Raw genomic sequence first — 25234 nt, 5'->3', positions numbered from 1 at the left:
ACCGACCCAACCCGACCCGTGAACAGCCCTATTTTATAGGTAGACTGGAAAGGAGAAGCCCTTCTAACATCATAGATTTATCTTAGCTTTTTAGGATAAATTACATATAGGTACCCTTTACTTTGGTGGTAATTGTATCCTCAAGTTTCAATTATAACACTTGAGTATCTTAAACTTTCAAAAATATACACTTAGGTCCATCCGTAGTATTTTGTTAGTTAAATAGTAAATAGTGCCATAAATACCCATCCTCGTGTATTTTTGATCATTTTTAGAAAACCGTAAGTCTCCTCATGATGACATCCTCACATGGACAGCAAATAACATATTCAACTTTTCTGATGATGGCATTTTCTGGTGATGATTTTACTCTGTATAATGATCTCAAAAATATATGATAAGTGTATTTTTGATATTATGTAATGTTTAACTGACATAATACTAATTGATGGGCCCAATTGTCTCTTTTTGAAAGTTCAATGTATTCAAGTGTTGCAGTTGAAAGTTCAAAGTACCTATCTGTAATTTAACCTTTTTTTATATGCTAGTTAATAAAGAAATAATGGATGATTATAATTTATAGAATAATTTAAGAAAAATTTGTAAAATATCAATTAACAATTATTTTATAGTGTTGTACTTATGTGATATAGGAAGTGAAATAGATGATTATAAATAATTAATATTTATTTTAAACTTTTAAAAAAATGGCAAGGAAACAATTTGATGTCATCCAAACTCAATAAACAACAAAATGGACAATAAAAAAGTACAATTCTTTTTAAAGATGGAAAGGAAAAGCATTCTTCGTCATAGACAAATTTTCTTTAGTTTTACAATTTTGAAGTCATCCAATTTCAATATACAACAAAATGGACAATAAAATAGTATAAAACAAAAAAAAAATGGAAAGGAAAACATTCTTCATCAATCATCATAGACAATTTTTCTTTAGTTTCACAATTTTGTTGTCATCCAAACTCATAATCTATATTATATATAAAAGTGTGAATGCAGTGTGAAACATTTTATAGACTAAAATTATCCTCTATTTTTTTTTATTTTAGAGATGGTATAAAAGTCATTTTATTATAGCTTTAATGGCTATTAAATTAAAATGGCCATAATTGTGTATTTAATCCATTTCTAATTGTAAGAGTTGAAAATGTAAATTCAATTATTACTTTCCACCTCATTTAATCCCCTCTCGTTAAGTCTTATATTCAAGGTATTAAATTCAATTTTCTCTTATTAAATTCTATATTTTTTAAGTTATTTTTCACTAAAAAATGCTACTAATTAGATCTATGTCAATATTTTTAACAATATAAACCTATATATTTTAAAACTAACTCAAAAACAAAATCATTCTTTATCCAAGTGATGACTAAGCAGTTCAACCATCTAAATCAAATTAATCAACCTATGAAGTCATGGTCAGGTAATAAAAAATTTAAAATAAATACAAATATAAAAATTACAAAAAAGTAGAAAAAATAGATGCATTTATGATATTTTTATTAATCAAATTAAAAAATAGATATAATAAACAAGAATTATTTTTATTGATAATAACAATAAAATACATAATTTAGAATTGACCAAAAATGAAATATAAAAAAGTTAATAGTAAATAGGTTAACTTTTAAGTTAAATGTGTTAACCTTTAATGTTATGAATAAATAATAAAATTTAATAAATATAAAAATACATAAAATTTGAAAAAAAAAACATTAAGGCACATGTATAATATCATGTATTTATCATAATAAACAAAAAGTAAGTGTAACGTATCAAAATTATTTTTACACACAAAAATACAAAAAATGATAGAAAAAATTGAACACATCTATAATTCTATATTTACATTAATATTAAAGATATGAATAATGTAAAAACCGACCTGGAAACAAAACCACTTTGGCTTCCAATTTTTGGATCAATGGTTCAACCATCCAATTTAAGCGGGTCAAACCAATAAGATGTAAAATATAGTGTACCGTTAGATTAGGAATGGGTTAAAGTCCTCCGTATATATACATCATTATGAGAGGAGAGTGTGAGACTTTGAGAAGGAGGTGGTTGGTTAAAATTGAGAAGTGAGAAAAAAAGAAAGAGAAGAAGAAGAAGAAGAAGAAGAAGAAGAAGAGAAGGAAGCGCCGCTCGAGGTGATTATCACCATTTTCATCGATTGTTGTACTGTTTGCCCTAAGAAGAAGAAGAAAAAAGGATAAGAAGGAATCGCCACCGATGGCTATCTCCATGTTCATCATCACTGTCGCTATAACACTGTTTGCCCTCTTCCTACATCTCTCTAAATCTCTCTCAAGTCCCAGATTGTTTCCATCACTGGTGTATCTTATATTTCTAATATAAGATCGATGTATAATCTTTCATCTCTTGCATCGATTTTTTGATTTCTTCACCAAAGTTGCAATTTTTTTGCTGTTACAACTTAAAAAAACCATAGAAAAGATAAAACTCAAAATCAAAATGGAAAAACTAAAAGCACTAAATAATTTTAGCCATTGGCATACAATAACCAAACAAAATTATGAGACATGAAAATTTTTATTTTCAATTTTTTTATTTTATAATTTCTAATTTAAAATAAATAAAAAAAAAATTGAATTTAGTTTGTAAGCAACATGAAAATCATTAATTGAGTGAACATTTTAATGGTTAAACCATATGGATCAGCATTTCTTTGACCATTTCAACAATTTTTTTTTGTAAAATAGTGGTTCAAGGCTGAAACAGAACCAATGACCTGAGTGGTTCTCAGGCCAAACGGTTTGACCATCCGATTTGGTCTATTTTTTTTAAATAGTGACTAAAATACTCATTTATTGAATTTAGTCCCTATTTAATTGTAAGGTTTACATTGTAATTTAAATTACTACTTTTCACTTAATTCAATTCCCACTATTTAAATCTTACATTTTGTTGATAAATGAACAAAAGAAAAAAAGATAACCAAAATGATAAAACACTACAAAAAGAATAATCTAGCCAAACAGGTAAGCTTGTCAATGATATTTTAAACTTCAAAATTCGATCTGATTATCACATATTTGAATGAATTGTTTATGTAATTATGTTTGGATTTTACAATCTGCATTTGATTAATAATAAAGAACAAAAAATAAAAAATACATAAAATTTATAGAAAATTTTGGATGTATTATTACTATAATTATCATGATTGTTCACATGCATTCATCTCAAAAGGGAAGAGAGGAAAGACCTCTTTGTATCTAGCCCTTAGGTACACATTACAGGTTCAAATCCTGTATCTTTCAATTGTTTGGCATTCATCATCCAAGCTTGAATGAACAATGCGGCTTGTTGTTCGAACTTGTGATGCAAATCACTACAATGGACACAAGCTCTCACCGAAAGGATCGAAACACACAACAAAATGGACAATAAGAAAGTATACACATGAATGAGAATGCTTTCAAACTTAAACAATTTTCCCAAGTTTAACCAAACCCGTCCCATAGTCCGGATCTGGTCTCAATACAGTCCCAACAAGCCATTACAGCCATACATCGAATACTCTTGCCATGAAAGACAAGAATATCCCAATGCACAGCTGCAATGGCTTGTTGGGACATTTGTTGAGACCATGTGTTGGGTGTAGATTGTAACTGAGTTCAGATGGGTTTACCAAAAAGACACTCCACAGTCCATCCCCTCATATATGGAACATCTCCCATGCTTGTCATGGTTGTGGGGACTGAGGGCAAATATGGGATGCGCTCGATGGGGAGCCCATCCCATTTACGATCTCCCTATACAGCCAAAATAAAAGGAAAACAAAAAAAAGTAGAAAACATAAATGAGAAAACTACAATTCTAAACACCTTGCCTAAAATATATCCCAATTTGTTTTAGGCTTAGTGAGGTTTAGGTTGGCAAACTTGGGCTTTTACATTGGTATGGGTATAGGCCTAAGGTTCATGTCCAAGGTTGGGTTTGGATTGGTCCTTACCCAAAACTCAATTAACCCATCTACGCTACTTTATCAAAGAGGGTTAAGACTTAAGAGAAGTCTAAAGATAAAAGAAAGGAGGAGTTTATTAAAGAGACAACACGATACACTACGATGTTGGTTGATGGTTGATATAATATATTATGCCCTTTGAAAACATTGTCTTCGTCCATCACTAGATGGACAAGATTTTATGAATACTATCTTGACAAATCATAGACAAGATTAATTCATTGTTACACGAAATCACTTCGATGGCTTCGAATATATATGTATGTGTGTGGTTGAGATTAATTCATTAATCTTGGTTATTTTGTACATTATTTTATCTCATCCATTTTCTTAGAAAATTTGATGTTTTACCTGAATGGCTAAAATTGGTTGAAATCTTGGTATATTTTTTGGTTACCCAAGATTATTTCTTTACTATTAAAGACCAATTTGTTTAATTACCTCTATTTTTCACTAACCGAAAATAGTTGAAATTTCAGTAGATGATTTGGATGGTTGAGATTAGTTCATCCATGTTGAGAGACAACTTTATTGACCTAGATCTTTGAATTGAGTGGATAAATTATTTTGGATAGACTAGATTAAATGAATTATTGGTACATGAAATGGATGGTTGGAAGTAGTCGAATGATCTCAGGATGCCATTTTGATGGCCCACACATCTTAGGTGTTAACTAGTAAATCACTTTATTTGGCTCAGAAAAATCAGTGCTTTAATTGAATGGTCAATTCAAGATTGTTTGAAACTTTGGTACGTTACTTGGATAGCAAGATTAATCGTTGATTTGATGCATTTTCATGCATTGCCTAGATTAGTTAACTTTGGCATATTATTTGGTTGATTGAAATTAATGTACTAATCTTAAGAGCTCATTGTGATGGCCTAAATCTTCTGGTTAATTAGAGATTTAGATACATCATTTACGTTTTTTTTTTTTTTTAGTTTTGGATAATTTGGTAAATGATTTACTATACCACACTACCATATTAATTTGAAACCATTGCACATCAGATTTACAAGAATAATTGATGCTCTTGAGGCATGAGTTTCAAATAGTCTGAATCTGAATCTTTATTTGGAAATCATGATAATGAATATCTATTTTGGTAATATTAAATATATATAAATGGAAACACCCAAATTTTATCTTTTAAAGTAGATAAAAAATCCAAAAAAAATAATAAAGAAGGACATTTTAGGATTTTAGAAATGTCTAACAATGCAGGAATTAAGGATATATTTTTATGAATACTCTCTCTCTCTCTCTATCTCTCTCTCTAAACACGATATCAAAAAGACTTTAACCCATGTAAATTTTGATGAAAATCCACTTAGACTATATTTAGTTTGAAGGAAAAGGTAGGGAAATTAAAGGAAGGAAAAGATATGAAAGCTTATACAAGATTTGTAAATATTATCTTACCTTTCCCTTCATTTCCTTACTTTTTCATTGCTTACCACTTACTCAATCAACCGTTGATTGGTTACAAGTTATTTTCGATATCATGTATTTACAAAAGGAGTTTATTTTTGTCTTAATTTAGGAGTGGAGTGTGACACTCCCAAAGTAGAAGGAATCCTTAATTACCAAAGAAACATGAGATTATATCATATTAATTAATTAATTATATTTTCATAATACAAAACGGTAGAAACTGAAATACAATATCAAAAAAACAAACAAGAAACCATTTACCCAAACAAACCACAAACAAATAAGATGCAACACAGGACATGCATGTTACATGCATAGATACATCCATGGATGGATTGATATTATTCGCCATGAAAATTATCAAAATCAAATCTAACACAAGTAGGCTCCACAAAGAAGTGCATCTACACTACACGTGCTTTCCATGACCAACGCGCTTATATATGCCCCTCCTTGTGAACGGCACGCCCAGGCCCAGAGAGCTTACGTTGCTTCTTCTCATCAAAACCACCTTCACCATGGCCATCATCTTCATGTTCATGTTCATGCTCATGATCATCGTCACAGTCTTCGCATTCATCATCATGATGCTCTTCATCTGAATGGTCATCATCGCCATGATCTTCCTCGTCATCATCTTCTTCGTCTAACTTGCGCTGGAGCTGTTGCGTCTCCTTCTTGCTCGTCATCATTTTACGTGAAAGAACCCCTCGACGACTGTCCTCGTGGCCTAACCCATCACCTGCAGCGCAACAGACGGCAAAAGCCACCATAACCAGAAGCAACACAACTGCTACAGGCTTCATCCTCTCTCTCCCTCTCTCTCTCTCTACCTTAAAAGGGTTCTTAGTACGAAGCTAGACATTTCTGGTCTTATATATAGAGAGAGCATCTCGTATATATGTAAACAAAATCCAATTAAATAAATATATAATTTAGATGAACGCCTGCAATTAGCTAGTGATTTTCCGACCTAAACTATATACAAAATTATTTCGTTTGCATGCAATTGCACTACTATTATATAAAGGTAGATATATACTTGTATTTTTTGGTAGATAACAGGCTAGACCCAATTACAAAGCTTAAGACTTAAGTAAGCAATTCATGCGTGGGTCTCGTTTGGTCCCTGAATTATTTGAAGGTCAATTGAAATTGAGCCAATTAACCCACAACCCAGATAGCTTTCTGGTTGGGTTTTAATTTCAAAACACTGATTAGAATATATCATTTGAATATTATATAAGGCTCTCGCCCACGGACTGTAGCTTAATGAGATCGATTTTATTAGGAAAAAAAAATATTTTTTTTTTGGGGGGGAGGGAGGAAAAAGTCTACATATATTTCATTTCTTTTTGGCATGGTTTTTAAAAAGTCTACATATATTTCATTTTTCCTCAAAAGCGGATTTTTGCCAATAAGTGTTGATTTGATCAATAAACTGTTGATTCGGACAGTTGAATTGTTCAAACTGTTCAATGCTTTTTACTGTTTTTATTTTATTTTATTTTTTTTTGTTAGAATAGAACGACTATTTGATTCGAACGATCAAACTGCTTAACCCGGAAACCGAACCCTGACTGATTAGTTGTTCGGGTTGATTTTAAAAACCTTGCTTTTAGGCATTCGACTGCGTTAAAATTGAACCAGACATCTCAAAATCGAAACCCCTTCATCTGAAAACTTGTTGAATCTTAACAAGGATTCATATCATTGTGGGTACCACTATGATTCTGCTTAATTTGCTGATGCAATAGTTAAGACCTGCATGAGAAAATTGGCTATTAATTGAATATAGTAATTAAATTTTGTAAGTGGTTTTTCAATTTCATAAATAACCAGGTTTTGTAATTAATTATTAATTAACTGTTGTCCTTAATTAGTTTTCATGAAATGGCAAGCCTCATAAAATTCAAGTTGGCAAACACCACCTAGGAAGGAACAGTACCCCTTGCATGCTTGTTAAAACTTGTAAAACAAGATATGCTTAATTATATATCATCACTTGCACATGGTAGGAGAGAGAAGAAGAAGAGAAGTCTCATTTATTGTTCAACCACCGCTAAGGCTGTGTTTGAAAGAAAAGGTAGAGAAAGGAAGGAAAAGATGTCCTGGTACAGGTTTCATTCCCTACCTTTTCTTTCAAACCAAACACAGCCTAAAATCATGACAATATAAACCTTGGATCAAGTTGCAGATATGTTGAATATTGCTTCAAGAGACATAATTCGGCACTAATGCATCAGCAGGTTCACTCACGTCTTACTAATTAACGTGGTTCTACGTCTATTTGACATTATTATTTACATATACATGAATCTGGCCAGGTTTACTTGTGAGACATATATATTTGAATATTAGCAATGTCTCAAAAGAAAATTCAATTATAGGTCTTAGCTTCTAGCTGAGCCAACTTAATTAAGCCTGTATATCTTAATTTTCTTTTTCTATATTGGCCACCTTGATTTAGAAAACATGTTATAATTGTCTACTTAAGCCTGGCTCATCTGTTTAATGTTGGTATTAATTTTCATTTGAAAATTTTGAGTTTTGCTTTTGATTATACTGTTTTACTATATATCGAGTTTTGGGGCTTTGGTCAGACATTGGATGATTAATGATGTGTGGTGGTGGTGATGATGATAATAATGATGATGTAATGGCAATGCACATGAAGGTGAAGTGGTTGGTTGAAGTGGGTTATTAATTTTTCTAAAAAATATTCTTTTTTTTGCTTCATGACCCCTAACCCCTAACCCTGGTGATAGTAGGATTTCAGTCCGGATCAGGTAGACACAACATTGTAGGTATGTTCAATGAGCACTTAGCAAATTTTTGGGATTTTTAGCCTGCACTCCACCTTAGAACTCAGATTTGAACTGCAGACCTACAACAATTAAAATTTATGAACAGCTCCACCTATAACACCCCTACCCGCCCATGAATTGTCATCAATTCCGAGCTGGCACCTGCCCCCAACTGTACAGTAGAGCTAGGATTTCAGAGGTGGACTGAACCATAAAAACCCCCAAATTTTTTGACACCTATAGCTTAAAAGACTACTAGCCTACCCTAGAAAAAGATTAAAACAACTTTTGACAGTTGTCAAAATATTTATCAACTATTCATTGAAGTGCTTACTATGTTGTGCCTACTAGATCCTATCCGTAGGATTTGATCCCAAGTCTCTACTACAATAAACCAGAAAACCTACCATGGTTACAACATATTTTTGTGATTGCCCAATAAAACATGGATAAGCTAAACAATAGATAATTTGGCCTTTTGTATTTAAAACAAATGGGAGGTCATGCCCATGTTTGTGAGTGATCACAAGAATTTGTGTGATCATGGTCGCATAAGATGTTAACTCTACTTCCATTTGAACAAGGACCCTTTTGATGGGCATCCCTTATTTTCTACCATGTAGAATGATGATAAGGTGAATTTGGGACGTCCATTTCAATGAGGAAGCCCTTGCATCATCATTGTATTGACTCCCTCTATCTAACTCACCTTATAACTAGGGGTGGATTCGAGTCAAGCTGAATATACTTGGCTATTCAAACTTGGTTCACTGAAATAGTGTTAGGCTCGAGCTCGACTCGATTTGAGATAGAGACTTGAGCTCGAGCTTGGCTCAATTCAAAAGCTGGCAAGTTCGAGCTTGACTACAAGCCAATCATTTTTTAGAAAAATAAAAATTATACATATAAAAGTAATTTTTTATTTTACATACAAAAATATGAATTATAAAAATTATTTATTATATATTAAAAATTATATATATATATATACTAGGCTTGATTTGACTCACGAGCCGAACTCGAATAGCTCGTGAGAAGCTTGGTTCGTGGCCACCCTTACTTATGACCTAGTAATGGTTTCATGGGGTTATTAGGGATGCAACTTAGGCGGGCTCGGGTTGGAATTTTGTCAAAATTTGAATAGGGCTGGCCTAGAAACCCAGTACTTGACTTGCACACCACTAATGGGAGGTAACATATCTCCCATACCCATAACCCCCCAAACCTGGTGGTAACGGGATTTGTTCCCAAGTCTCCACTACAACTAGCCATAAAACTTACCAATTAAGTGACCATTAGTTGCCAAATCACACCTAACATTGGAATTAATATTTTTTTTATGTACATTTGAGTTGATGACATGATAATAGAATGGCTTTCACCAACCAAAACCCTCACATGAAACTTGATAAATACAACCCGATTGGTTACCACTTAATACCGGTTGGTCGGATGTATACAAGTTTTTTCTTTTTTGGTATCAGTCAAACCCTAAAAAGTTACATATGAAGAACAAATGGGCCTCTTTTGGTCCCTGCATCATCTTGTCATGTTAAAGATTATTGAATCATTTAGGTTGTATTTGCTTCTTCATTAAAAAGTAATTTATCACATAAGTCACTTATTTTCAATTTAAGTTTCCTTTACTTATAACAAGCTGAATTGAAAAACTTATTACTTTTTCTTTGGCATAGGAAAAACTTATTACTTTGTCTTTTAATGAATAAGTCTTTTAGGAGGTTGTGGGCTCCTTAATGGTTGAAGCTAAAGTTAAATTAAATATTTTGTTGTATGATTAATTACTTTATCCACTAAATGCCAAAGAAGCAAGTCAAGAGCTCACTTTTGCTATCATAGCACAAGGCTAAAATAGAAAATCATGGCCTCAAGTTTACTTAGGTGGCGCTTGATAAATCTGAAATCTAAAAAGTTAGAAAGATATTATTTGTGTTTAAAATATGAAATGAAGTATTAGTGCTTTTCTATTTTTTAGAGGCTCTGAATCCGTAAGCTTGTTTGTGTTGGATCAACCTTTTATCATCTTAAATTCATTGATTTTATTATTTTACCCCTAAAACACACTATTTGGAAATGTTGAGTTCAATTCACATTATCTCATAAAAAATAATTTTCAACTTCAAAATAATATTGAAATAATACAAATAAACAATAATAAATTAATAAATAAAAATTACTAATTAATAAATGAAATGATTAAAATTAAAAAAAATAATTAATAATTAGTAAAAAAATTATAATTAATTAACTAATATTATTATTACTCACCCTCTTGAGAGAGAGAACTGTCGGCACTGCAAGTTGTAGTGGCGGTGGCGAGAAGACAGGGAGGAAGAGAGAGAGAGAGATCAAATGGGGTAGGGGTATTTTTGACTTTAGGCCACATCTGAAACGCGTTTGAGCACGATAAGTGATAGGCCTGAGTCTTAAAATTTCAAATTTGAAAAAGATTTTTTTATCATATTTCAGATGCAACACCAAACAAGCATTGCATCTGAAAAGAAGATATTTTAGACTTCAGACGTTTGAGAAGTGTTATCAAAACGCCACCTTAGTGGCCCCACCAAGAGGTCACTTCATCTAATTTAAGTAGGGCCATGGCAACAAATCAAAGGTTTTGTTTTAGTTGTTTCATCTCAGGGCTACGACATTGTGATGGCAAATGTGGGTTGATAAGTCAATGGTTGAACAACTTCAGCCATTATTGAGTGGCCTCTTGACCTAATTCACTTGAGGTTATTTGTCAAAGTCAGACTCCACTTGGATAAGCTTTTTTTTTAGATCAAGTAAATATATTAGAAGAAACAAAAGCTTACAAAGTTTTGTACATTTGGATAAGCTTTTAATTTGTAATTTTGTGCTTTGGACAAAAAAAACTTTAGATTTTAAATGCAAATGATTTTTGAAAGCATAATCACTTAAAACCAAAATGCATTTGCAATAAAAAGCCTAAATGATTTCGGGGGAAAATGTGCTTTTCATAAAACACAATAAGACGAGAGTGTAAACTTTCGCCATTTCCCTTATCATTGTAGGGACCCGCCCTGAATGGGGCAACAATGGGGATAGGGAGATTTGCATTTCCATTGGTGGTGATGGGGAGAGCACTCCCCACCCCATAGGATCCCCAATCCTTGCCCCGTGGGGATCCTATTTGTATGTATGTATAATATTTTTACAAATATGGTAAAATATGTTTGAATGTATTTGGATTTTTTTATTATAATTATAAGTTTTAACTATTTGTTATTAATTTTTTAAATGAAATAAAAATAAAAATACAATGATTGGCATCATAAAAAATTCATGTGAAGTGGGGATTCCTAGTGAGATTTTGGGCTTCCATATTTTTCCTTATGTCTTCATACCTTGTATCCAAAAATTTTTCCTAAGGCCTCATTCATTTTCTAGTAAAAGTGGGGGGGGGGGGGGGGGGGGAAGTGGGTGGGTCCCACAAAATTGCAATAATCCCACTTTCAGTCACAGCTACAATAGGACCAACATAAAACTTTTTTTTTTCAAATAGTTAGTTACTCGAGTGACCAATACTCTCATGGAGGGTGGATAAGTTACTTACTCGCCGAAAACTCAAATCGCATGGATTCTCGTGCCTTACCTAGGTAACATTTTGCCAGCCAAACGTTGAAGTTGTGAGTATTGGAGCAATGTTTCTCCAGGAATCACTTGCTCAAGGAAATGCATCATATGGGTAACGCAAAACAAACGAAGCCTAAGATTCATGTTTGTTTGCGCTTATAGGTTATCAAGTTTGATAGAATGCCAATGAAGGTGTGCATTAAGCATGGCATCCGTACCATGTCTCTTCTAACTATCATTTTTGTTTGATTAATCCACTTGAATCAATTCCTTGTTCCTCTTTGTCATTTCATTTGAGCTAGTGAATATCTTTGATCGGATGTGGTTGTCTTTTTATGGTGTATAAAGCAATCTGTAATCTTGAAATGCCTGGTTGTGTTTATTGTACCAAAATATTGTTGTTGAAGTACTATTACCAAAGAATTTTGACCACCAATTGCACTTGTTAGAAGAAGTGATTTGCTATGCATTGAAGGGACTAGAAGAGCTCAAGGTAGACCAAAAAGAACATTGGTAGAAGTGGTAATAAATTATTTAGTCACTAATGATTTAATATTAGATATGGCATTGAATATAATGGATTGGCAAAATAGGATTCATGGATGATGACGATGATGAAAAGTATAAAAATAAAAGCTATATTTGGATAACCTTTTTGGAAGTACTTTTGTGCCTTGTGTAATAAAAAGAAATTGCTTTGGAGTGTGGTAAAATGTGTTTTTCAAAGAAAAGCACTTCCGCAACAAAAACACAAAGCAATAATAGGATGGTCCATGCTTTGACCATGCAACTTGGAGATTTTATACTTTTTTCACAAAAAATAAAAAGATGTGAACATTTTTTTCCCTTCCCACATGTTATATAATTTAGATATACTCACCTAACCCGAGTTGTTGAACTTCAACCTAATAGTGGATTAAGGACCTTTAGTCAATGGGGTAGACATTATCATAACATCAACTTAGTTGCAACATTTTAATAATTAAAACAAAAATTAAATTAAATTAAAATTGTGACCTCCAGGAAGCTCATGGCCAGCTCAAACACAAGGAGTTGCCACCCATTTAATTTTAGAGGAAATTGGTCATCTGTAAATTATGGAAAATTGATTTAATTTCAAAAAATAGTGACTCCATTCTCTATCTAAAAGGCATGTAATCAAGATATTCTAAACTTGATAAGATTGAGAGGGGGAAGGTGTTAGGCACCCCTCTCTCCAAGATGTAGATGACAACCCAATATGGGAAATGTTTAGGCTCTCAACTTCATAAAACTCAAATTAATAAAGATGGAATTCTAAAATTTGCAAACAGAATCCTTCTAATTCTGAAATTACAATAAGCTTGAAGAAAAAGCTTTTATAGATTTAGAGTTCCAGTCTCAATAAATCCGAGTTTGGACTACTAAAATATGCGATAAGAAACAACCAAATAGCCAATAATTAACTAAAAAGAACTTCAATGCAAGTTAAGAAACTTACCTCTTTGATCTAGTCTTATTTAAGCATGATAATAGCAATTTCAGAACCCAAGAAATGATGTTTTTAAGGACTTGGACCAAGAGGGTGACTTGAAATTACTCCTTGATGTGAGAGAGTGGATATTTAAGAGGGATTTTTTTGTCTTTCTGAATGGTTAGAACATGAACAGAAAGAGAAGTGGGACAGTTTTGATGAGTTCCAACTATAGATTCATAATTTTTCTTAGGTTCTTGTTGAGAACAATTGAAGATTCTAGTGGGTTCTCTCTTTTCATTTATGCTCATCAAAATCTGCCCCCAGAGCTTAAAACCCATCCTAATTATATAAAGGGAAGGTTGGAGCAGGTTTGAAAGTCATCCACCATGTGTTTGGGGTTTCAAAAAAACTAAAACATACAAGAAATTTCAAAAAAAAAGAAACTCGACCTATCATGCTTTTTTAGAAGATCTCTGAGGGTTCAATAAATTAATGTTAGATTTCAATGATTTTCATGGGGTTTCTTATGCCCAATGGGGTTATTTTCAAACCTCTTCATGATAGATTTGAATCTAGCATTTCACTGGTAGAAAATGTGAATTTGAAATGGTTATAATAGCCATTATGTCCATTTCTAGGTTCAAGAAGGGTTACTTTAGGGTTTTTGGGTTCTTTTGGTCTACTTGGTTTCCTAATTAATCTAATGCGCCAGGGGGAATTAAGTGAAGGACTGACATCAACCCTCACTCTTTTGAGGTCTTAAGTTTAGATAGATGAAGGGGCAATTTAATCCAGTGTGCCAAAACCAAATCTTTTTTTATTTAATGGTCAAATGGGTAAATTATTAGGACATGAAAATTGACAATTGGGTTTTTTTTGGTCTTTGACCATGGAAGTGAAGTATGATTGGTCAAATAAATCCTAGATGATGGTGACCTACTGGTGATAAGCTTTAATTAATAAGATTTAGTGGGTAGGAATTTTTAAACATCTTAACTTTGATTGAAAAGTTGGATCTTTGATTAAATGTATGGATTTAAAGATTTGTTTCAAATCAATGTTTTAGCTTATAACTTTTTATTCAATAAATAGACTTAAAACAGAATCTTATTTGTTTAACTATCAAGTGGAGGAGTTTGGTCATGGAATTTGACATATTGGTTTTTTTTCTTTTGGTTTATAGACATAATGGATATCTATGACTAATAAACTTTGTTCAATGAGATTTACTGAAACGAGGGAATTTTTAGATGAAATTTTGCAAATAGGCATTTTTAAATGTCCCGAGTTTGATGAAAGAGTTGGAGGTTTAATCAAAGTCATAGATTAAAAGATTTAGTTCATATCAAGGTTTTGGCTTATGATTCATCAACTAATGGTAAAACTTAAAATGAGATATTGCTTGTTTTGGAGGGAATTAGAGTAATTTATAGTTGAAATTGGATAAGTGGGTTATTTTGAGGATTTGGTTGCTTGGGCTACAACTTCTTGTGCAATTTAAACATTAACGTCAAATTGGAATCTTTGTTGATTGAGTGTTCAAATAGGGGAATTTTGAGTTGAAATCTAGCGTGTGGGTAAGGATTGAGTGGATGGTTCGGATCTGGGAATTAAGTTGTTGATCTTGGTTTTCTAGTTCTATTCATCTAAGGTCACTAAAATAGTATCTTGACATTTTTAAGGTTGATCGTAGATTTTAGGTAGGATTTGGGGTTGATTATATCCTAGTATCTTTGAGGCAATAGAGGTGTTGGATTTTAATTTTCTATAATTAAGGTTTTAATACTGTGTGGATCAGGGCCATTGGAGAAGATATTTATATGATGAACAATGTATCTTTGAAATTTGGTTATGAAATTTAACATGTAATTGAGGGGTTTATAAGTGAGAGGGGATTTTGGGTTTCAACAGGTCTTATGTTGGTTTGGTTATGTTTTCAAATTTTGGGGTCTCAAAAGAATGTATAAAGAGGTAAGGTGAAGAAATCGAGCAAAAATTGGGTGTTGACAAAAATATTTTCTCTCTAAATATTTTAAGACAAAAAGATACATCTCAAAGTCGTCACCAAATTTTCATAAAATACAATTTAAGTGTTTTATTCAGTCCTTTAAAAAATTACCACAAAACTAACAAAATAATGCATTAACAACACCAATTTTACAAGAGAAACAACCATTAAAAATAAGTTATAAAAGTAAAAGTAATTTAAGACATCTCATCAATATAAAGATAAAATAATAGTATATTCAAAATATAAAAATGACAAAATATTCAAAAACTACAACACAATATAGTTGTAATCATATGAAAACCTATAACAAATAAGAACTTATAAAATATGGTAGATTTCTCAAACTACCCTTATGGTTTAGTTAATTGACAAAGTGTACCCTTGCTGTTTGAAAATTGATTGACGCTACCCCTACTATTTCTGACAATTGACTAACTCTACCCTTACCGTTAACATCTGTTAGTATTTTGTCAAAACCCGCATACACGTAAAACCACGTGAAGTTTAAAATTCTTTTAAAACCCAATATTACCCCCTGACCCCTTCCTTCTTCCCCTTCCTCTGAAGTCTGACCGACAACCCCTTCCTTGTTCCCCTTCCTCTGAAGTCTGACCGACAACCCTTTCCTTAGTTTTTTTGGGTTTGTTCTCAATGAGATCTAGCATTGAAATCCATTTTGCATTAGAAAGCCAAGACATTCCTAGTTATTTCTTACTTCTATCACAAGTTTTAATGTCGGAGGAGCTTATCTTTCCTGTAAACCAATGCTTTAGGGTAGGGTTTATTTCATCTATCACCGGTGATTGTATATTTTTCTACTTAGAAAGTAGCTCAACTCGGTGCTCTATTGCTCTTGCCTTCCTAGATTCTTCTTAGCTTAGGTTTGAAGGCACTTCGGCTTCCAAGTTTGCTGTTGCCGAACATTTTTTCGTTAATTTGTTTCTTTTCTCATCTGAATTTTTAGGATTTCCTGTTTGGTGAATGGTGATCATCATTTAAGAAAGAGAATGGAAAGACACCCCCACCTAAGTCCAATTAGGCGTGCTCCAAACAGGTTTTCGAAGTACGACTAAACCATTGATTCCCTCCCCTTTGATCTTTTACCTCACCGCCCCACCTAAGTCCGTACAAAAATTCAATTGGTTCTTTCCATTCTTCTCCTGTCAATTTGCTTATAAGTCTGAGAAGATCTCCGGTCCAGCTATATTTAGGGCAAGAATCCTAAACTACAAAAAACCATGGATAAAGTATTAGGTAAACCTACCATGATTTCTAATGACAGAGAGGTTCCCACCAATCTAATTCCCAAATGCTAATATGAGGGAAAAGACAACAATCTCTCTCTCTCTCTCTCCTTCTTCTTCAACCTCACCTTCCTTGATTTTCCTCCCCTACTGGCGATTTGGATCGAACCTCCTTCACTGGACAATGTGCATCTGAAATCTAAACAAGACGATCATTTCTAATCTAGGTTTCAGATCAGGAACAAGTAGTTTTTTTTCTCTCAGATCTCTACTATTATCAATCTCTCCGGTGGCTCTCATTGGGGTTATATCAAATCTGGGTTCAGATAAAAAACAATACAAGACGATCGTTCTTTTCTCTCAGATCTTCGCTGTCGTCGATCTCTCCGGTGGCTCCATCCGATTGAGTTTAAGGGTAAAATGGTCATTTTACATTTTTTGTCCATGTTTAATGACCCTAGTAATGTTTAGACAAAACATAAGGGAAGCGTCAATTAATTTTCAAATAGTAAAGGTACACTTAGTTAATTAGCTAAACCATAAGGATAGCTTAAGAAATTTACCCTATAAAATACTATTTTTCCTAACCAATTCCGATAAAGGAAAGGAAATAATTATGATCAACAAAATAATAATTGCAATTTGTAAAGGAAAGTTGTTTCATTTGGGAAAAACAATGTCAATAATATGACACGAATAAAATAATAAATCTAAGGTGGCGTTTTGATAAATCTGAAAAATTAAAAGATATTAAAAGTGTCTAAAATATGAAAAGAGGCATAGATGCTTTTTTACTTTTTAGAGGATCTAAATCCATAAGTTTGTTTGCGTTGGATCAATCATTTACCATATGAAATTTACTGATTTTACTATTTTACCCCTACAACATATTATTTGGAAATGTTGAGTTCAATTTGCATTATCTCATAAAAAATAATTTTCAACCTCAAAATAATATTGAAACAATAAAAATAATAAATAATAAATTAATAATTACTAATTAATAAATGAAATGATTAAAATTAAAATTAAAATTAAAATAATTAATGACTATAAAAATATTAAAATAATTAATAATTAATAATTTACACGAATAAAAATTAAAATGATTAAAAATTACTAGTTAATAAAAATAATTAATAAATAACATGGGTAAATTTAATAAAAAAGTAATTAATTTTTAATAAAAATTAAAATAATTAATAATTAATAAAAATATTATTATTATTATTCACCAAACCACAACTACTACATGACAGTGGTAGTGGCGATGGTGGGAAGATAAGGGAGGGAGAGAGAGAGAGAGAGAAAGAGAGGGGCAGTGGCCTGAAGACAAGACAGAGGGAGAGAGCGAGTGAGAGAACCGCCACTGTGTGGGAAGCGGGAAGACAGGGGAGAGAGAGAGAGCGAGCGAATGAACCACCACTGCAAGTTGCAGTAACGGTGGCGGAAAGTGGGAAGATAGGGAGAGAGAGAGAATGAGAGAACCGTCGCTATAGTGGTAGGAAGCGGGAACACAAAGAGAGAGAGAGAGAGAGAGAGAGAATTGTGGTGGTGGCGGGAAGTGGGAAGATAGGGAGAGATAGAGAGAGCCGCAATTGCAGTGGCGGCGGTGGCGGGAAGACGGGAAGAGAGCGAGAGAAACTTGAGCATGCGAGAAGACAAGGGTAGCATGCGTCATTTCGAAAATATTGTAAGGGCAGCTTCAACCTTGCACCGAATCTGAAACGTGTTTGAGCGCATTAAAAACCGGCCCAAGGGCTACAAAATTAAGATCTAAAAATATGATTTGGATCAAATTTAAGAGAAGAAACCAAACAAGTGTTTGGATCTGAAAATAAATGTTTTCAGATTCAGACATCTGAAAAGTGTAATCAAACAAGCCCTAAGTATCTAACCGCATAAAAATGATTAATGGAGCTATGAAATAAAGAAAAAATAAGAAAATCAAAATCATATAAAACCTTTTGTTTTTAGTATTTTGGTCATAGATTCAAATCACCACTCAACGGTTGGCCATTAGCCTAATAGATATTACTTTGGCTATTGATCACCACTGCTCCGGTAGCTATTAGCCTATTATCATTGGCTGCTATGAAATGGCAGTGAGGTCTAGGTAGATGAGAGAGATTAGATTGAGATGTTGAAGGATGTGAAATGAGAGACCGGATCTGCTCCTCACACATGGCGCCTCTCAAGCGCTTCACACGTACATCCTATCATGCATTGGGAACATCTCCCGTACTTAATATTTATTATTCACGGGAGATGTTTCCCATTTGTGAGGAGTAGATCCCACTTCGTGAAATGAGGGGGAAAAAACAAGGAAATAAAGACTAAAAAACATAAAGGTTAAAACTCTAACTCCCAAACCTTATAACTTAATTTAAATGGGACGTGGACATGGGTCCATTCATGTATATATTTTCTTTATTTCTTACCTATTCACATATTTAAGAAGCCAAATTTTATTTGACCCCAAATATTTTATTTGAGTGGAGGGAATTGTAAAAAAAAGTTTAAATTTCTACATAACTATAAAAAAATTGATGCTATTATCCGAGTTGCAGCCGAATCAAACATACAATGAATAATTCTGCTAACTTGGACGAAATTGAAGTGGGAGGACAAAGTGGTGCATCGAGTGGATCTACAAATAGATGAAAGTTAGAGGCCCGATGAAGAAGTCGCTGGAAAAGGCACTCCAACACTCAAATTAGTAACAGAGGGTGAAGTCAGTTGGGCTGAGCCGCTAAAGAAAAACTTGTTCGAGTCAAGAAGGGAGTGAGAGAGTAATAAGAGCAAGAGACTGAAAGAGGTTAAAGATCACAAAGTGTGTGTGTATGGGGGGAGATGCCTTTAAATAGTTGAATGTCCCTATGTCCATGTTGTACTTGAACACACTACTTGCGGGGCTGTAGGGATGAAACTGCCTGCCGAAGTCTTCAGAAGGCTGACGATCTTATATGCTGACGTGGATTGAGGACGTCGACCACACTAAGGCACAACCCAAACAAAAACATTTTTCAAATCTCATTGGGGGCAACTGCCCGCACTGATTTTTGCATAAATCCACCACTACCCCAACCTTAATCCTTTAGGTCTGACTTGGGTTGGTCTCAAGTTAGCCCAACTTCTCTACATCCATTTTGCCAAATGTACTTATTTATGAGTTTTTGAGAGTTCATGTTATTAAGATATTATCATTATTATGTATAAAATAATATAATCATCGTGTTTAAAATAATTGCCTTTTTTTTGGTATTTTAACGAACACACTAATTACTCTCCAAATTAGGTGGGAATGAGTAATGGGGCTCGAATCCACATCTGACTACCCAGCTAACGTACCAACAGAGTTGGTAGAAAAAATTTGCCTTTAAACTAAAAATTATTGGTATACAATATAGTTGCATACATGTATAAGTAAATAAATAAAATAGATAAATATGTATATATAAATAAATAAATAAATACTTGCAACAAAAAATACATAAATATATAAATATATACATCCTGACTCAACACACTTCCAACATAATCTATATCTGCACATTTCGTCATGAGACTAGGACTCATCATGTCTATAATTTTATCGAAAAACTATGGATAGGTCTAATGTAGATTTTTGAATTCTATTGCAAATCTATAAACATTCAAAATATAAAAAATCTACATTCTATGCATTCATATTCACCCATGAATTGACATCAATTCTGAACTGACACCTATCCTAAATATACTTTAAACCTAAAATTTCTGACCCTGGGCTGAATCGTCATTCTTCTTAATTTTATTTTAGACAAATCCAAACTAGAATTACATATACATAATTACTTACAATCTTATATTCATAAACACATATTTATTTAATATTTATACATGTAAATATGCAAATATGATGTTACAAGCAGGATTTGGATTGAATTGGATGGATAAGGCTTCAAACCATCAACCCTAAATTAAATCGTTCTACGTTCGGACTAACCCAACCCAAGTTGCAGCCTACACATTGGAGAATGGGCTCTGAAGATTGGAAATTTGGAATTCAGATGAAACCATTCTAACCCAAAAAAATTTGTTTTCTCATCATTTTATTGAGATGCAGCCCATCGGCCCCAGGATTCAAGTCCAATTCAAGGACATATGTGCCATTAAAAAAATGAATGGGTAGATCTTGGTCATTGTGGCGCAAATGATCCCTTAATGGTTGGACGCTCACCTTGTATATAAACCCGAGGTAGGGTTTTGAGCTGAGCTTTGAGCTCAGGTATAGCGTACGCCGCAAGACGGTTTCTCCCTCCATTTATCGGAGCATCGTCAGGTCTCTCTCTCTCTCAATCTCAATCGATTGATCGATTAGGCTTTTGTTATTCAGTTGAATTCTTCGTTTATTTTCTTCGTGCAATCTAAGTTCTCCGCTAACTACTTCGATACGCCGTCATTAATACGAGACAAAGCATATTGGTATTTGCTCCTTTCAGTATTTGCACTTGCCCGAGCTGAGATATCCGGTACATGAAGACTAGGAATTGAGTTTGGGGGTTCTTTTTTTTTTGAAGTTCTGAGTTTGGGGGTTGTAGATGCGATTTTTCTGTTCTCAGATAAATGTAGATCTATGCCTTACTTAGGTTGGGGATCTTGAATACTATGAGATTGATTGCTTATGGCATTTAATTGTGCAGTTTTTATACCTAGATTGTACCTCATATTTTGGGAATTAAGTCTTCAATCAATATTTTGTCTTTTTTTGTTGTTTATTTTCTGTAGTTCCACATAATGGACTACATGAAGAGGATTATTTGTGCATTGTGAGTCTGTGACTTCTAAATATCTGTTTCTTGTAATGTTAAAATTGCATCTCCAGGGTGAAGGAGGAGGATGTCTCACAGGAAGTTCGAGCACCCTAGGCATGGGTCCCTTGGGTTCCTTCCTAGGAAGAGGGCATCTCGTCACAGAGGAAAAGGTATGCTTAGTTTCTATTGTTCTAACATGAGTGCTTATCTGTTTTTACCAAGAGAAAATTAATTTCTTTTGTTGAACTGTCTTATTTCTGCTTTGCATATCTTTTGAAAAGTTCCATGTGTTGTTTTTGGGCGGAATATACTTGTGGAAATATCTGCCCCATTCTTAGTTTGGGGTTGTTACATTCTACTTTATATCCTGTATTTGCAACAATTTAGTTACCTTTTCTTTTCTTTTTTTCTTCTCCTACTGGAGAGGATATTCATGATTTGCATTCATTTTTCTTTCTTGCAAAACAAGATTTTGTGGTTCTTTTTTTTGTTCATTTTTTATGCGTCAATTCGGCATCCCATTAATTTTATGCATTTTTAAATAATGACTGCTGTTGAATCTAAGATATTTATGTTGTGGATAAATGCAGTGAAGGCTTTTCCCAAGGATGACCCAACCAAGCCTTGCAAGCTAACTGCCTTTTTGGGCTACAAGGCTGGGATGACTCACATTGTCAGAGAAGTCGAGAAACCTGGATCAAGTGAGAACCTTTTGTATTAATGCATTGCTCTTTCTGTGCAGCTGGGGATGTCATTATCTACATTTGCAGTGTCATAATATTTTATTTTATATTTGGATAACTTGTCACTCTGTCTTGCATTCCCTGCATGAAATGACTAGTATTAGTTGTTATCGTGGCTGGTGCTCCATGGATAAATAATATTGATAGACAAGTCTCTGAAATCTAAGACATTGTTCCACTGGGATTTGATTATGGTATGAAGTTTCAAATGTCTTCATCTTATCTTCTACCCTGTTTTGGATACTTTATGCACATTGTAGAAGACTATTAGTCTAAACTGTTTATATCATTTTGAAACATATTGCTTTCAATGGTATGGTGTCTGGGTGAGTGTCTTTCTGACAGTCTTATTTATTTATTTTAAAAATGAACTAATTGTTTTGCTGGACATTCCAAGTTGTAAATTCAAATATTCTTTTATGTTGCATTTTATTAGGTGCAGATAATGACTTTATATGGTTTCTTGTTGAATTTACTAAATACCAATTTGCCATTGAAGTCATGTACTTGTCTTTATTCTTGTAGAGCTTCACAAGAAGGAGACATGTGAGGCTGTCACAATCATTGAAACACCACCAATGGTTGTTGTTGGAGTGGTGGGCTATGTAAAAACTCCTCGTGGTCTTCGTTCTTTGAACACAGTTTGGGCCCAGCATCTGAGTGAGGAGGTCAAGAGGAGGTTCTACAAAAATTGGTGCAAGTCCAAGAAGAAGGCTTTCACCAAGTACTCTAAGAAATATGAGTCTGAAGAAGGGAAGAAGGATATCCAATCTCAGCTTGAGAAAATGAAAAAATATGCTTCTGTCATCCGTGTTTTGGCTCACACTCAGGTACTTATCTTCTTATACGTTGCATTTCATTTAATCCAGCATAATATCTTTTTGTGATTCATTTTCTCCTGTATGTGCATTTCATTCAATCCATCATGATATCTTTTTGTGGTCCATTTTTCTCCTTTATGATGCCATTTCATTTAATCTTTTTATATGTTTCTGTCATTCATTTAGCAGGTACATGTCTCTTGATGCCAAAACTTCCTCTGTTGATTGTAAATGATTTTGAGAAGTTAATTATTAAATTCCAGCATTAAAATAAACCATAACTTGACCTTAATAATTGATATTGCCAAACAGGAATTTTGTAAAAAAGATTAAACGAACAACTGTTTTTCATGCTTCCTATGCCTCTCGCACACCATACACTAAGTTCAGTGTGACATGGCACAAATATCAGTAAAACTCTAATTTTGCATTGATTCTTCAAAAGGTTTGGTAGAATAAGCTTGTGGTTCTAATTTTGTACTGATTTGACATCGGAGATTAGTATTTCATAGAACTTACAATTACACTTTCGCATTTGCTTTATGCTTGTTACTGCAAGTTAAAATATGGTTTGTCATTGTTCCTGTTGCAGATTAAAAAAATGAAAGGGCTGAAACAGAAGAAGGCTCATCTAATGGAGATCCAGGTGAATGGTGGAACCGTTGCACAGAAGGTTGACTTTGCTTATGGCTTCTTTGAGAAGCAGATCCCAGTGGATGCAGTTTTCCAGAAGGATGAGATGATTGATGTCATTGGTGTTACCAAGGGTAAAGGTTATGAGGGTGTTGTCACTCGTTGGGGTGTCACCCGTCTCCCTCGCAAAACCCACAGAGGTCTCCGCAAGGTAGCTTGTATTGGTGCCTGGCACCCTGCTAGGGTCTCCTTCACAGTTGCCAGAGCAGGTCAGAATGGATACCACCACCGTACTGAAATGAACAAGAAGATTTACAAGATTGGCAAGACTGGACAGGAGTCACATTCAACCATGACCGAATATGATAGGTAAACGTTTTCTGAACTTTGTATACCAGTAATATTCAGCCGTTGGCACTAGGATTTGCAGAAGTGCTATGAGTAATTTAGTATTTATCATTTGCTTTTATTGTATTGCATGCTTTGTTTCTTCAACCTTTTCGCTATGAAATTTTCAGGACCGAGAAGGACATCACTCCAATGGGTGGATTCCCTCACTATGGTGTAGTGAAGGATGACTACATCCTACTTAAAGGGTGCTGTGTTGGACCTAAAAAGAGGGTTGTTACACTCCGCCAGTCCCTATTGAAGCAGACTTCTCGTTTGGCCCTTGAGGAGATCAAACTCAAATTTATTGATACCTCTTCGAAGTTTGGACATGGTCGCTTCCAAACTACAAACGAGAAGCAGAAGTTCTATGGAAAGCTGAAGGCTTAAAGGTTTATCAACAGTTTTGCACTGCAGGTTTAGTGAATTTAATGGAGACACTGTTTTCATTATATAGGTGTTTTTGTGGGCAAGTCCCCTTTAGACTTGGTTTGAGTTGCATTTTAAACTGTTCAGGACCTGAATAATTTTCTAAATGTTGTTTTATCAAAGCTATGTGGAAATTGGAACAACTAATGGCGACAATATTTAAGTTTTTCTAATTTATGGCTAGTTTAGTACAATGGTTGGTCATTTTTCTATATAGATTGTGTAGCCACCGGTATCCCACTTAATTGAAATTGATATTGTGAAATTACCAAACCAGATGCCACCTTTATCTGAAGTGGCATACACTATCGACGAGGAAATGTGTTGGCACACACTTAAAGAACAATGTTTTTGAACCGTCATTGATTGGGATGGTTGGACCGTTTGGCTTGGAAATCATCCAAGCAACTGGTTCTGTTTCACCCCTAACCCATTCTTGGGTCAAAAACCACCGTTAACTTTGTCAGAAAGTTGTTGATCTGGGCTGTCGAATTGTTGACTCGTTTGATTTGACCAGCGGGTTGCCATATAATGTTGTAGAACTCAGAATGAGATTGACACAAATTCAGTCAGATCTGCGATAAGGAGAAGAAGAACTACAGGTGTTTAGACTTTAGAGAACTAGATTTCAGATCTGCATCTATTGCTGCCGCCATCACTCGTGAGCATTGAATCCTCTTTCCTTCTCTTTTTCCTTCTTTTTTTTCTTTCTCAGCCGAATCTAACTTTTCTCAACCAACATCTTAATTCATGTATACATGAGGTTTGCACATTAGGGAAAATCTCATATAAATATTTGCCCTAATATGCAAACTGTTTGAACTGTTTGACCCAGATGGTTAAACCG

At 33.8% G+C, this 25234-nt stretch overlaps 1 protein-coding gene across 1 annotated transcript; it reads left to right on the top strand.

Annotated features, from left to right (window-relative positions):
• Positions 1–20766: 20766 nt before the first annotated feature.
• Positions 20767–24581, top strand: LOC104599935 (large ribosomal subunit protein uL3). The gene is made up of 6 exons (XM_010262689.3): positions 20767–20902; positions 21446–21544; positions 21965–22075; positions 22643–22947; positions 23531–23940; positions 24090–24581. The coding sequence occupies exons 2-6, from the start codon at positions 21460–21462 to the stop codon at positions 24346–24348; spliced, it is 1170 nt and encodes a 389-aa protein (XP_010260991.1). The 5' UTR covers positions 20767–20902; positions 21446–21459; the 3' UTR covers positions 24349–24581.
• The last annotated feature ends 653 nt before the right edge of the window (positions 24582–25234 follow it).

The sequence above is a fragment of the Nelumbo nucifera genome, chromosome 5 (genome assembly GCF_055504915.1).
Source record: "Nelumbo nucifera cultivar China Antique chromosome 5, China Antique-T2T, whole genome shotgun sequence".
Classification (NCBI taxonomy): domain Eukaryota; kingdom Viridiplantae; phylum Streptophyta; class Magnoliopsida; order Proteales; family Nelumbonaceae; genus Nelumbo; species Nelumbo nucifera.
Note: the sequence above shows the minus strand (reverse complement) of the source record. Positions and strands in the feature narration are given on the sequence as shown.

Bases quoted from the DNA above. Each gene is read 5' to 3' on its own strand.
- LOC104599935 (XM_010262689.3), top strand. From the start codon at position 21,460: ATGTCTCACAGGAAGTTCGAGCACCCTAGGCATGGGTCCCTTGGGTTC. The intron at 21,545-21,964 runs GTATGCTTAGTT...GGATAAATGCAG, and splicing joins ATCTCGTCACAGAGGAAAAG to TGAAGGCTTTTCCCAAGGAT. The intron at 22,948-23,530 runs GTACTTATCTTC...TTCCTGTTGCAG, and splicing joins GTGTTTTGGCTCACACTCAG to ATTAAAAAAATGAAAGGGCT.